The sequence below is a fragment of the Osmia lignaria genome, chromosome 5 (assembly GCF_051020975.1).
Source record: "Osmia lignaria lignaria isolate PbOS001 chromosome 5, iyOsmLign1, whole genome shotgun sequence".
NCBI lineage: Eukaryota > Metazoa > Arthropoda > Insecta > Hymenoptera > Megachilidae > Osmia > Osmia lignaria.
The window spans coordinates 11194612-11210463 of record NC_135036.1 but is presented as its reverse complement, the minus strand read 5'-3'; the positions used below and the strand labels follow the sequence as shown (position 1 = coordinate 11210463).

The 15852-nt window shown below is 34.9% G+C and overlaps 1 protein-coding gene across 8 annotated transcripts in view; it reads left to right on the top strand.

The window, feature by feature from the left end:
• Mef2 (myocyte enhancer factor 2) overlaps positions 1 to 14408 on the top strand; it is a 40311-nt gene extending 25903 nt beyond the window's left edge. For 6 of the 8 annotated variants that reach the window (XM_034325576.2, XM_034325577.2, XM_034325579.2 and 3 more), the window contains 5 exons: positions 2348 to 2506; positions 3336 to 3465; positions 3550 to 3806; positions 4003 to 4187; positions 4441 to 14408. In XM_034325576.2, coding sequence (XP_034181467.1) covers positions 2348 to 2506; positions 3336 to 3465; positions 3550 to 3806; positions 4003 to 4187; positions 4441 to 4894 — 1185 coding nt within the window. In that variant the 3' untranslated portion in view covers positions 4895 to 14408. The remainder of the gene's footprint in view (positions 1 to 2347; positions 2507 to 3335; positions 3466 to 3549; positions 3807 to 4002; positions 4188 to 4440) is intronic. The other 2 variants (XM_034325584.2, XM_034325583.2) reach the window with 2 other exon arrangements.
• Positions 14409 to 15852: the final 1444 nt, after the last annotated feature.

The window sequence follows — 15852 nt, the reverse complement described above, 5'->3', positions numbered from 1 at the left end:
TTCCAACAAAACTTTTCCATCCCTTCATAGTGCGAGAGAGAAAAAATAGGAGATAGCATGGGGTAAATAATCGTTTTTGATATGGAGAAAATTTGAAATCGCTTTCAATTGTATTCGAATCCTAAAAAATCTCGAATGCCTTGAGGTCTTCAGACTCTTGAAATTCTTGAAAATAAAGAGCATGCAACGGTATGGAAATTTTAATAAAAATTATTCTACGCCTAATCAATGATGGGTAAATTCTGAATTCTTATGCATTTATAATATGGTAGAAAGTGTAAAAAATATGGAAACTATGAGGAATAAATTGTTGAAAGCGTGTAAGATATGCAAAATATGTGAATGAGGATAATGCTTCGTATCATTTGGAGAGGATACATATTTTATAAAAACATATATTTGCATAAACATTCGTGATTTACTCATCGTTAATTACTCGTAGAATAATTTTAATTCATAACTTGAAATTTACATATTATTACAATTTCGTGTGAGAATCATCGCTAGACGTATGAAACACCATAGCTAATTTTCTATGGTGTTGTTTTTCTGATACTGACACATAGAAAAATCATTTTTTTTCTCTCTCAATGCACAAAGTTTTCCATCCCATTGTCCTCGAGTACATGATTCTTCGTTTTAGATATCGAAGAGTTTTTTTCTTTTTCTCCGCGAACCATACGGACGTGTCTTAAATTCAGATGTCTCTCCTGAATAAAAAATAAAAAACTCGTTCGTTTTATGTTCATTTAAATAATATGTTAGAGTACGTTTAAACGTGTCTCTGCATTTCCAAGGCCGATTAAGGTGAATACACATCTCCTTCGTAAGGAGAAGAGGAAGAAAAAGAAGAAGCAGTGGTTACACACGATGTGTTTAAGTCGTTCAGTTTAAAATAAAAAAGGACAAATTGGCAAAGAAGAAACTAGCGAACGATAGTTGCGTTTATTTCGATCTTGAAAAGTGATTATTCGAAGGCAAATATTATTATGCGAACGTAATTATAATGATTATCTTCTCAGACTCTTCCAGTTCGAGTGTAAACATTATTTTCAAAGCTCCTTCTTATCTTTCTCTCGTAATAATTCGAAACATTTTTTTTTATATATATCTTCGGGACTATCATTTTTATAGTAAGATTATCAGTAGCCCGTGATTCTTCACTTTTTTTATTTATTTAATATTTTAATATACCAGACGAGTTTCTGAATCATACGTTTAACAAGATTTAAAATTACAGTGATTGCAATTAAATTTAGATGATTAATTACTTTTTGTTTGTCAGAAAATTACGAGTTTTCTGAATTAGCGAATAAGCTGTTCAAGTTTTGAGAACAGACAAGTGGGAATGACGGAATATTCCGTATCACGAGGATTTTAGAAACTTTTGTTTCGTAAAGGACGAATTACGTGTTGCCGGCTCTTTATTCTTTTTTTTGTCTTTTTTTTGTCTTTTTTTTTTTTCAAGGAAATTTGGAGGTACATGTTTATGATGCATAAAATAGGACTATGAATTCACGAAATTCGTAGAAGGAACTGACTATCTCAGTGCTTCTGTCTTGTTCTTTTTGATTTTCGCTATTTTGTGATTAAATTTACATTATAATTTATATTAAATGTCACCGTCGAGATGCGTTATCATTACATAGACGTATCGATGACAAAAGTTGTTGGAGAAAGGTATCTATTATCGATCGGAGGAAAGTAATTGTGCCGTTGGTTCATTGATCGTAAATAATAAATTGAGTCTCGTTGCAATATTTAACTGGCCACGGTGAGTAACAGAAAGGAAAGAGAATGAAGCGAAGTAACTTTACGACTGTCGTCTAATGTAGAATAAACTAAGTCTGAACGATGTTCAAACACTATTTTATACATATATACGTTTCGTACTCTGTGGTGCTCCAAAAAATTAGAGGATCGTGTATTTATTAATTGCTCGTTTACCTAATCCCTAATCACTTATCCAAGGTATCAATGTGCCAAATTGTTGAACTATTTCCACGATGATCGTACAAACTCCATACGAGACAAACGAAAGTAAGATGGCAAAGAAAAGAAACCCGGTCCCCTAATTACTTGGAGCATCACGTGGTGTGATGGTCGTGTGTGCTACAGACAGCCAGATCCGCATACGTCCATGGACACTATCGCGTGACACGGTCCCGTATGATCACACACGACCAGCTAGATGCGAATGGTTAAGTACACAGAGATGGCCATTGGCGTACGAAAAGGCGAGATTAGAGGAGGCTAGTCCCGCTGTTAGCGCTAAATTAACGTGCATGCGAAGGTTGAGTGCCCTCGGGCGGTGTGGTCACGTGAACCTGTCTGCTGACACTTGCAGGCACTCAACAAGAAGGAACATAAGGGTGCCATGTCTCCAGAAAGTCCGGAGCCAGACGCGATCGAGTACAATCTCACACCGCGCACCGAAGCCAAATACACCAAGATCGACGAGGAGTTCCAGCTGATGATGCAGAGGCACCAGCATAACGGCACTCGGGTAAGTATAATCCAGCCACACCGATCGGTGTTGTCCCCGATGCTCTTGTACGGGTCACAGTCGAATTTCCATCAGACGTTCGAGAGAAAGTTACGTTTCGATGTTCTGCACGCTCGAAGCTGCATTTAATTCTAGATTTTTTTTTTTTTTGTATTTTTGTTATTTGCATTAACCGTCATTGAAATTTCGAATTATGGTACCTGATAGTCCATAGATTTTTACCATAGGTATTGATGTTTCTCTTTGGGAACCTCTGCCTCCGAGTTTTCACATGATTGGGAGCAATTCGTTAGTCCTCGTGATTATATTTATTAGCTTTTAACAGCTCGCTATCAAGCAATTTGCCAGTGACGCGGTTCGATTTAATTCGCACTGTTTAATTTGTTATCGCGATACAACTCATAAGTTTATGAAACATTCTGATCGTTCGTTTGTGAGCCAGTTATAGGAAACTTTTCAATGCGAATCTCTGCGAGATGTTAATCTGTTTTTCACCTGATTTGCTTAGCTTTATTGCGTTTAGCTCACCTCGTAACGTTTAATGCGGTATTCATAATTATTTTGGCAAGCAACAGATAACGAAGAGAATGTACTTGTCTTTAAAATTCCATACAGAGGGTTCTGATTATATTCATTGCTGTTTTTATTTCTTCATTTGATTCCTCTGATCGTATATTCTATATTTCTTTCACTTTTTTTTTTTGTTTTTCTTTGTATGTATGATATTACCTCGCAGAAGTGGGCAAGGGGATTGAAGATTTAAACTTGAAGACCTTACCAGATTGTGGTGATCAATATTAATGTCATTGTTAATTTACTACAATTTCAGGGACAATCTAATTACACTCTACCTGTATCCGTACCAGTGAATAGTTATGGCGAATCTCTACTTGGATCTAGTCCTCAAATGGCGCACACCAGCATTTCTCCAAGACCGTCGTCTTCTGAAACAGACTCAGGTATGTTAATATCCTATTCTCATCGAACAAAATCAATGAAAGCAATATATCCATGTATCGATCATTTATTTTTCTTTTGTCCAGTATATCCACCCGGAGGGATGTTGGAAATGAGCAATGGTTATCCACCATCAGCATCACCGTTAGGAGGTTCACCTAGTCCTGGACCTTCACCGGCGTTAGGAGTCGGAGGGGGCATTGCAAATAAAGGCAGTAATCCATCTAGACATTCGCCACAACCTCCGCCTCCACCACCACCGCCTCATCCTCATAGGACTAATCTTCGAGTAGTTATTCCAACACCCCTTACGCAACCTCTTTCTGAAGACACTAGTTATGATGTAAGTACATTGTATTCGGTTCATTTGAATACAATCATAAATAAGTGTTACGTTTGAATAGCTGAAAATGATGATGGTAATGAATTAGTGAAGTTGCAAAAATGAATTGTATTTGACTGGTTTCGATCATAAAAGTTATTGAAACTATTAAGAATTACAAACAGTTGAAAGATCTCTTTTCTGTTATGATACACAGAGTGGTCATGCGCAATCGACATTGAATACACCAGTAGTGGCACTACAGACACCATCAGTTCCAGCTGGATATTCTAGTTTTGGACCAACGGATTATTCCACAGATCTTGGGAGTTTAGCATGGTCTCATCAGAGGTACGTTGATGACTTATCAATGTATTCGGCAGCCACCATGTCCAGCATCAGGTAAATCATATTTCATAATTATTGTTATGGAAGAAAACTATAGTTTTATAGTTTTTCTCCCCTGTGTGGATAGTGATTTGTAGCGTGTTTGAACTACGTAAGCATTCTCATTGTATTTTAATGCTTTTCATCAATCAGATATTTACTCGTACTTATGTTTTTAGAAAGAAGATAAAGTGGTTCAGAAACTCTCTAATAAAGAGCAAAAAGTCTTTGCGACTGTTTCATGATATTTTTCATTGTCTAATTACAGTGGTCTTCCTCATCTAGCTGTGTCGAGTAGTACGCCACCACCAGCTACGTCGCCATTACCAGTGAAAATAAAAAGTGAACCGATCAGTCCGCCAAGAGATCCTCACGGTGGAAACAGTGGTTCGAGCAGCAGTGGACCCAGCAATACCAGTAATCTTCATCACACAACTCTGAACGTTGGACCGTCGTCCAGTACCGGTGGACCACCCCCGCACCATGTACCTCATCCTGGGCCACAATCGTTGAATCTTGTGTCAAGCAGACCGAGCAGTAATCCACCGCCATCTCATTCTGGTAGTATAACACCGACGAACTTACCGTCACCAGGTAACGGTACCGTCGCAGATATCAGAACAAGCCACTCGAACGCGGGTGGGAACGGTGGAAATAACTCGGACTATGAAAACGGGCCGTTGATGAAACGTTCCAGGATCACTGAGGGCTGGGCGACTTAATGTCAATCGTACGGTTACGCTCGATCGTTTCATACCTCTACGTACAACGGCGTATAGTGCTTGTGAGAGAAGTTCCAGGACTCGAAGTTGAAAACTTATTTACACACACGTTTGACCAGTTTGGGTTTAGGTGCGTATGTGAGAACGATCCTCGCAGTCCGCCTGGCTGGTGGACAGAAACACAAATTTGTTTATATTTTGAAGTCCACACACAACACAGAAAAAAAAAAAACACATTTGTTTGACGATTAAATACGGTGCCATAATGTTGAAGCGTTACACGTATATTATATATATATATATGTATATGTACACGCATATAATATATGCGCGTATATATATGTTATGGATACATAAATATATAGATACATATATATTCATGTATATAATACGAAGTTGTTTGTATATATGTCATAAATTCATTGTCATTTTCTTCGTGATATGGCATATTGTGTCTTTGATACTTGTCGCTGGGGCGAGGTTATTCCTTTTTGAACATAAAAAAGGAAAAGGAATCAATATATTAGAGATGTTAAATTGAACCGGGAGCAAGGCATTTTGGGGAATAAGTGCATCGACAACCGAAGTTTTAAGAGCTTGCGAACGTCTATGATTTTACGGTTTAGAGATTTACAAAATAATTGTACTTTGTTACTTGTTTTTTTTTTTTTTTGTGCGTTATGGTAGGTAGACAAATCGCGGCATAATCCGTTAATTGATGTTTTACACACGAATGCCGAGAGCGATAAACATAATTTCTCTCTTAATTGAATGCCTAGTCAGAGAATAATGATATTCGATTAGTGTATAAATTTTGTCTTACAATTTTTATAATCGCAACATTTCTTTCCTTTGATGAAAACCGTACTTTTATTTTAAACGATCAGAATCGATCGTGTCTAACTTTTATTATAAAGAATATATTATATATATACATATATACGTATCGTAGATCGTCTAATCTTCGTTTTAACGATTCATTAAGTGTCAATGATTTGTCCTTAAATAGTAAGGTTTTCTCTTTTTCTTTTCTTTTTTTAGCGAACTAATTAACGGTCTATGTCCGCTAATAAAACTGATAAATGATAATCGGCTGCTGTACTCAAAATAATTACCGTAGAAAACACAATCGGAAATTAATATATTGATTATTACGAGGTAATAGACGAGATATATGCATATTATATGTGAAATAAGCATATTATATATAGCGTTGATTATTAAAAAAAAAAAAGAAAAGGTATATTCACACGAACTAGCATATGTATACATACGTACATATGTTATATACATTTTCCACAAGTATTTTGCACATTTGATATGAAGAAAGAAAAAGAGGTAACACGGAAGGAAGAAACTTTGCAACCCTTAAAGCCTAAATCATACACAACGAGAGCTTGTGTTTCATGCAAGCATGTATCATCAAATAATAATGTTAAATGAGAACCAGCAGGTTCATTTAAATCAGTGTTTAGGTTAAATTCTCTCATTGCACACAATTTCTCTATGATAATTAGAATCACAATAAAAATGAAATATATATATATAAAAAGAATATGTATTAGGGTACATACGTTGTAAAAATGTTTCTATAGAGAAAATGATCATCGTTTGGCAAGAGAGGGTTGCAATTGTAAAATACAGAATTGTCTTCTTCCTAAATTAAACCGCTTTGAGATGGTCTCAGCCTATGCTTTACTCAATCTCAGGATATATCCTGGTGTGAAACTGCTCTCAAGAGTCGTATTTGGTACATTAATGTAATTAATTAACGTAATTAATGGAATACACAAACGGTATATGAATAAATAGTGCCTGGCACCATTTGTGGCCCTCCTTTGGGTTGACTTACCCATGTTGTCTGCACAAGATAACTCGTCGATGAGTTTGGTGTTAAGAAGAGTATATCAGTGAGAAGATACAGAAATGAAATAAAAACTAAGAAGCAAGAAATAAAGTGATGGTAGAGTAGTACAGGGTGGGACAGTATAAAGTTTGTTGTACCTATATTACAATTAGAGGAATTGTGAACTCTGTTTTAAAACGTTCTCTCGATGAATCGGCAACCTGGGAAGTCAGTCTATATTATATTGTAACCGAAGATTATATATGCGTACGTTAAACAAGAAAAAGAGTCATATAATCTTCGATATTAATTTGTTTCTTTACTAACGTATATTAGAAACGTATCTGATGACTGTACGAACAATCGGTGTGCGAAACATAAGATACAATGTATAGTCACTAATGATTAATCACAAATTTTTAAGATGATCACAAAGTGCAATCTCTTAGCCAACACACTTTTTTATCAAAGAAAAAAAAGTATAAAGAAATTGTTATTTTTCATAAAGAAAAAAAGTAAGATTTAATGTATTAAAAAAAAAAAAGTATAATGTATATATATATATGTCTCCACTAGTTATTAAACATTTTCCTATTGATGCAAAATTTATTGTATTTGAACCGATATTATATATATATATATATTATATATATATATATCTCTCTGAACTTAAGTGTACATGCCTGAATTAAATCCTTGAAAGATAATCTGCGATACTTTGCATTGGTTCTAAATCTTAAATCGTAACAGGTGGATCATCGAATAATATAATTACTTGTTAATTATATTATCAATTACCTGATATTGTACAACCATTTCTTGGCAGCAGCATTTCGAATTCATTATTTTGTGCCTCGTTTGTTCGTATGATAAGAACATTTTGCACAAAGTTTTACATTACTGATTTTTGTAATAAATAAGAAAATTTCTATTGAAAATCTTAAATGATTTTTATGGCTACTTCAGGCACAAGCGATCCTGTATAACCAGCGAGTACATTATTGATCCTAAGTTTGAAATTTACTCATAAAACGTATAAATACATCATTTTATATATAAATTAAAATTATCTCTCTTTCTCTTTGTTTCATTTCTGAAACTTACGATTCAATAGTGTATATATGTAGAATCAGTTCTTCTTTGCATGAAGCACAAAATTCATTTATACAGTGTTATAAGTCGTGTATTGCATACTATTCTTTCGTAAAACTGTAATTAGAATTTATTTTCTCCTTGAATTATTAATCTGCTTGAGAGAAGTTGTTATTAGTCGATCCACCGATCCACCTTTTGATCTTGTTACAAAGGTGAACGTCGCGATACGTAAAGCACAGGGCAAGGATTATATTTGCTTACCGATCTATTTTATTGTAAGGATGCACACGAGAAAAAAAAATTAATGATACGTAGTGGTACCTCTAAAGGTAGGAAACTTGTTAAATGGTGTACGTTAATGATAAATTGTGCGTACATTTTAATGTATATTTTTAATATGACGAAGTATGCGTAAGTTACACATATGTACACACAAGTACACAGGCGACAAATTCGTACGTGTATCCCTTTTTCATCTCATCGCATCTCTCTATTTCACCCTCTTGGCGGGCACAACCGAAACCTGTGCGAAGAAGAGAACAAGTTGGAGCGTATATCTTCAGTCCTCTAAAAGCTCTTGTTAAATGTTTAACAATTTACAATTTATAACTTGTTACCAGTGTGATTAATGTTAATCAGAGATTATTTACTTATTTATTAACTGTTATATACACATATATATATATTTCTTGATCTACCATAGAGAAGTATGGTTGAAGGAAGACTCATAAAACGCCCTGTCATTGAGTTCACTCTATTGGAAGTTGAGGATCCTCGGAACTCGTTTCAGTTGTATAAACTAAATGAAGATGATAAAAAAAGAAAGGTTTCCTTTTATTCTCTAACGATATCGAGGTGTACGGTTGTGCTCGCCCGAGATACACAAACGAAAAGAAATATTGAGATATATATATACACGTAAAGTGACGGCGATTATATATATATATATATATATTATATACAGTAGTTGAAAACTCAGAGACTATTGAAGTTGTTGGAACCGCTGTGAACGAAATGGACCATCATTTAGAACATGTTGTCGTATGCAATTTAAATTAGACCACGAGAATAAACGTAGAAAACCAGGTAGAGCTTTTGTACGGGAGCAAAGTTTGTTGGACATGATCGTTAAGTGAACATTTTTATTGGGCGCGTACAGTCGTGTGAATAGTAGCCTTTTCTCGGTTAAGGGAAGTGTAATGGGAGTGGCTAAACAGCCGACGCGAGCCGAACTGTGCCGAAAGCGAACCCGAATGAGTCAGACGAGAGGTGGGGAACGCCTTCCATCGCTCTACCCTTAATCGACGAAAATCATCTATGCACACCTGTGTACGAACTTAAACGGATGCTCGTTTCGATTTTTCCATCCCTCCGTTATATCCTCTTCCACCTTCTTTTCGATTTTTCGACGATCTCGAAGAATTTGCGTGTGTAGTTTCAATTTCGAATATTCGTATACCGTGCGATCTTAAAAAGATATTAATCATTTTAAAAATAATCTTTTATACACTCGGGCGTATCAGAATATTCGAAGTTAGATTAATAATTCATGAGATACTCGGAACAACTTTGACGCTTCGATGTTGTAGAATAGAAGAGAGCGTAGAGAGACAGTTGTAAATATAGAAAGAAAAAAAAAAAACTTTAGTTTAACGAATCGATTGATTAACCTTTTGTGCCTTCGAGACGAATCGCGTTGCGAACTCTACTGTCGGGAATCAAGGTATTTTAAAGCGACATTTTTCCATTTGAAAACTTCGAAACGATCTGGATTCAAAGAGTACAATTTTGAAACGAGGCTCTTCCTATTCGATTCTTAGTAATAACTTAGAGTTTCACCGTTTCCTATAGAAACACTTTGTTGGAGAACGTTTTTAATATAGGAATTCGTTCACTATGATGGTGAAATGTTAGAAATTTTCAGTCTCAAAACTCCTATTCGTTCACGATCACCATCAATTTACATAGAAAACGAACCGTCCCGATGATAAAGTGTTATGATCGTTCGCCACGTTAGATTAGCGAACGAACTTATCGGAAAACTTAAGAATTTCTCTCTATTTGTCCTCGTTGTTGAACTCGTGCAATTGAGTCACGAAAAATCGAATCGAGCGTCCGAATTCGACGACGTTATAGCTCGGGAGGCGAAGACCCCCGTGAGTCAATGGTGTGAACGGTGAATCAGGGTCGCAAAGATGCACAAGTATCGGTTAACTCTCGCACACAGGTCGTAAAACTGTGACAAAAAAAAAAAAGAAAAAAAAAAACAATACAGTAATGCTCGGTGAGTGGTCGCAAATTTTGCCCGCTTAATAGTCGTGGAGTCTATACATCTCATTAACGATGAAGCAAGTGTTAACGGCCCACCGAGATAAAAGTCATTGAAATTTTAAATTTTCTACGTCACACTGAATTAATATTATTAATATTAATACTGCAGTGTGAGCAATCGCTGGAACACTAACGGAGCATTACTGTATATAAAGGAAAATTCAGAAAATTTAAGCGAACATACTAGCCACAACTGTTTTCACCGCGGAGTACATGAACGTACATAATTATATGTATATACACATACACAAACAGATATATGCGCGCATATAAGAGTAAGTTTTAAATACTGAACATATCTGTAAAGCCACGTAGCATCACGTTTTTAAAGGTGATCCAAAATACACACTACTATTTTATCGTGAACCATCGGTCCGTACGTTTTCTGGCTGGTTTGACCGTCATTCGATGTTGATTCGTTCTGTAAATAAAATAGGGTAAAAGAATGAATGAAATAAGAAAAAAATTACGTATATATATATATATATGTATGTATATGGTACATAAATATATAGGATGAACCTCGCTCGAAGAGATTCTTTTTCACATGATCGATCGAAGCTTGAAAACGCACGGGACTACTTGTATGGTTATTAATATACTTTTTAAATATTATTGCATAACGATACTGTTATTTGTACGATACATGTAATATGTACAGAGGATTGTACATCGAAAATAGTTTCTCCTATTCTTTTTTCAAGATATGAAAGAATATTATTTGATGAAATTGTATGGTGTGAAGATCGTAATGTGTTAATAATAGTTTCTTCTATGAATGGAGATTTCAAGGATATTATATTACTATTTTCTTAGCCTTAATAAGTCATAAATATTGTAATTGTTAAATTAGTTATGTCTCCTATTCAATATTTTTCTAACAGTAAATTATTTTATAAATAATATTCTTCCATATTCTTAGAAATAGCAGAAACATTTTCTATGGACAAAGTTAATGCCCCGCTTTGTATATGTACAATTATAAGAAATGATCGTTTACGTTGTACTGTTAAAGAGCGGCCCATCGAACGTCGAGCGGGGTACAATGAAAGGGAGGAGAAAAAGAATTAAGAGAAAAAGAGTAAAGGAAAAAAAGGTGTATAAAGGTTTTTAAATAGACAACACACAAATACAGACAAACACAGACACACGTACTGTATGTAATACCGAAGTTTAACCGCGTAACGTGCTATAGATATTAAACTATTATGGCGTATATTATAGTTGTGCGTTTAAGTAGACTAATCGATCCGTGCTGATAAGCGGAGAGAAGAATAAGATTTTTTCGTAATTTGTATAGTGCCATTACCGTGAATTTCACCGATCCTCAAGAGAGACGAACCGATTTTTATTATTTTACGTTCAAGTTGCCTCCGTTTCTTTCTTCTTTCTCTTTCATTTTATTTCTCTCCTGTTTGCTGTTTTCTGGTTCCCAGATTATCCGAAGACTCTTGGTTTACAGGCTCGTAATCGGTATTGATCGTCAAGATCGTTGTACAAAACCGCGAGATGAATCTTTTCTCTGATCTTGTTTCTTCGTTGAAGAATGTTACACCTAAAACGACAGAAGATAGATTAAAAATATGGCCGAGTAGAATGGTATCGGCATTTGTCGCGTGAAAATCGGGCACCTACGAGTCGCTTCTTTCATTTTGATCTCGATTCAAGGATGAATACTAGTGCAATATTAATGCTACTTAAAATTAATTTTTAGTTACTTTTCTTTCTGCTACCTTACTGTATCAAATTTTTTAGTTTTTGATCCTTCCAAATCTCTTCAGGGATTTTGAATATTTTCTTTTCGTTGAAATTATACAGTATATTAATATTTCTGTGATGTGTATAAAATTATTATTAAAAGTACTCGCCATTGCCCGATTTAAACGTGATAACATTTAACACGTATTTCTTTGGTGCTCGACATATCCGGTCGTTGTTACATGTTATATTATTGTCAATACGTTATAATAATAATAATAATAATAACAATAACAATCCATCGTGATTATCATCATTATCATCGTTGTCTCGCTATTATTACTCTTACTGTTATTACCACACAACCATTACCACTACTATTATTATTACTCTACTACCGTTACTACTACTATTATTACTACTATTATTTGTATTATTAATATTATTATTATTATTATCGATCATGAACGATCATACCCGTCGTATCGCCTATTGCTCGGTCAGTATGATGATGATGATTTTTATTGAAATTCAAGCGATGATAATCGAAAAAAATGATTTCGTACGGTCACTTGTGTACATCACAAACTCAATCACACACGTACACGAACAATATGCAGAAACACATAATTACGTGCATATACATAGGCGCGCCCCCGAGGAACATTGTAAACACACATTGTGCTATATTTCAGTGTATCAAGTGCATAATGATATGATGTTTCCCATAGAATACATTTTACTTGGTTTTTATATTTCGCAGTATTTTAAACGTTCTCCATTAAATATCCATACTCCTTGTTTTGTAATAAATTGTTTGTTGTACTAATTTGCCAGCTGGCACAAGCATCAGGCTTGTTCAAACTGAGTAGTAGAAATGGAAATATTTTTCTAACGGTTCGTTGTTACCCTGAAAAAGATATACATATAAAATGAATTCGAGTTCCTTTGGTACCGGATATGATGTCGAGAGGTATGTGTGCGACCAAAAAAAGAAGTCGTTGGGTCATATATGTACATAACAGTACACAATGTATAGTTAGTGGAAACATTACAGTATAATTGTAAAGCCACTAGCGAACAATATGATAGAGATATATAGGAAAAGAAACTAGAACTCGGAGCTCGGTATGAAATATTTCAACTGTGATTTAATTTTCATTGTTATCGTTATTATATAAATGTTTAAAAGTGTTGAAGTATTTTATACAAAGCTCTTTGGTCCAATTTACAAATATACTACGTTTCCCATGACTATACTTACAGAACTATTTGTCCCACTGTTTTTATTAAAAAGAAAAAGACAAAAAAAGACCATTGAATTGTAACATATGTAACGTGGTCCATCTTTAAAATAGAAGAAATTCATTTTCTATCTTATAATAAAGTTAGAACACATTGTAAAATTCCGATTTTCTTAATTCGCGGCAGTTGTGTGATTTACTTGTTTCGATACCGATCCAAAAAGAAATAAACAGCTCATATGTTACAATTTAATATAATTATACGAGTAGAACAAGTACGTATGTATCGTTGTATGAACTGTGCGTTTGTGTCTGCGAACGTGTGCGAATCTACTACAAACAATAAGTATGTTACATTAAGAATTTGATCAGAATCCATTTTTACGATTCCATTCAATGATCGTAAGTGAAACTCGCACACGTTCAAATCAGTGGTAATTTAACTAACATCGTGATATGTCTGTGACTACTGTAAATTCTTTTCTCTAATCCAACAATGTTTCATTCATCGTTTCATAATTGTGAACGTTTCTTCCTCATTAACAATGTGCATCTTCGTTGTTCAGTGTCTCCAAACGTGTAAAAGAAACCTTTAACATGTTCCATATTACATGCTTTTTCTCTTCGATACTAACTTCAATTACATTTCATTTCTTTTTTTCTTTTTTCGAAATACTTATGGATCATTTTTGATGCTCTTCCTGTATCAATCGTTACAGTTACGTCTCTCTTTCTATCTCTATTTTATTGACAGAGAAAAATAATACACGGTTTTCCTGTGTAAAATACAACATCGCACGACGTGTTGTACAATTTGTACCTGTCTTCTTGTTGCTCGATCATCCATCTCGACTTCTTCGATCTCGTACTTGATTTAGCGATAATCTGATTACCATGTATCCGTGCACACACACTCTTTACGAACAATGTGGTATACTATTTGTATAATCGGTGTAACGAGACACGCTGAGAAGCGATGATAACACTGATATGCATTTTTTGCACCGACGTACTAACACAACTTTCATTGTGACGTCCACTAATGTAAATTTATACGATTGTAAACATGTAAGATCAGCCGAGGAGCTCCCAGTTAGATAGTTCCACGTCGTTTGTATTAAGTTTCACGTCTCTACGACTAAACTTTAGATATTGCGTAAAAATACACTCAGCGGTTTCATGTTTATTACATATCGACTATTTCGGTGTTGTTCTACCCAAAACATAAATTAAATATCAGTCTTTGGTTCGCTGATAAATGAAACTTTAAAAAGTATTTTTTTTTTTCAAACAATAAGAACGATGCAAAAGTACCTTACATGTATACGATCGTATTTTGTCCTCTGTAGAAATGCCTTATTGTCACGTGCCTCGATTAACAATTAAACTGTTCACCTGCTTACCAATTACTTGTTAGTGTACGTAACAAATATGTACGTGTAATATCGCGTTATTCTTTGTACTGCTCTTGTAAATATATTCTGAACGATTAACTGTCATCTTGTTGTCGTTTATGAAATATTTTTTGACAATTTTGCATCCGCCGCCTAGACTCTGCCTCGTCTCTCCGCAACTTTTTCCTTCTCATCATGATTTCGTGTTGAAATTTTATTTCTACTTTTTAATATACTCATTGCGCGCTGCGAAAATATCCAACTGAAAAGACACAATTTTGACTCCCTTTCATTGTTGTATTCACGTAGTTGTACATTAAAAAGACCGCCATAAATTAAAATTTTTTAAATTCGATACTATCGCTATCTATACAAAAACGGCGGAAACTACTCGACAAGTTACCAATCGATTTTTAGTAAGACGGGAACACTCGCTCCGTCTATCGGAAATCAGTAGAAGCTATTCGGCAACTTGTCGAGTAGTTTATGCCATTTTTAAAGATGTGGCGCTGGGATCAAATTTCAAAAATAGTAAATTTATGGCGATCTTTTGTGATTTTTAAAAAAGAAATAGAATCAAATGGAAGAAAAACTAGTGCAGAAACTCATTAGAATCATGAACATGTTGATTCTATTACATCTGTGTGCCTCGCCTATTATTTTATCCTTTTATTTATTATTTTACCCCTATTTCCGGGCCTCGCGTGGACCACCCTTCCATGTCTTATTATTTTATCCCTCTTCATGGGCCTTGGCTCAACCTTCCTAGTTATTTATTATTTTTTTGTCTTTAAGGACTTCACGAGGCCCAACCCTTTATCACTGCATCCCTTACATGTCTACATCCTTAACATCCCTGTATCCCTTATATTACTACATTCCCTATATTCCTGCATCTCGTATATGCCGGTATTCCTTACATCCCTGCATCCCTTACATCCCTACATCACTTACATCGTTGCATTCCTTACATCCCTGGAAATCCTTACATCTCTGCATTCCTTACATCCCTGCATCCCTTACATCCCTGCATCTCTTGCATCCTTTCAACCCTTATAATAAATATATTACAAATAACATACTTATGGCCACTGGTTCGAGTAAAGGTGAGTAAAGGTAAGTAAAGGTAAGTAAAGGTAAGTAAAGTCTCATGAAAAATAATTTTAAATTTTAATTTTTGCAAAATTCAGTTCCTTTTTTTGCCGACAGATGGCGCTGACTCGACGTCGAGATTTTAGTTCACATTTTTGCCGCTAGAGGGCCAAAATCTGTGCATGCTTTAGTTCCTTTTTCTGAAACCAGATGGCGCTGATTCGACGTCGAGATTTTAGTTCACATTTTTGCCGCTAG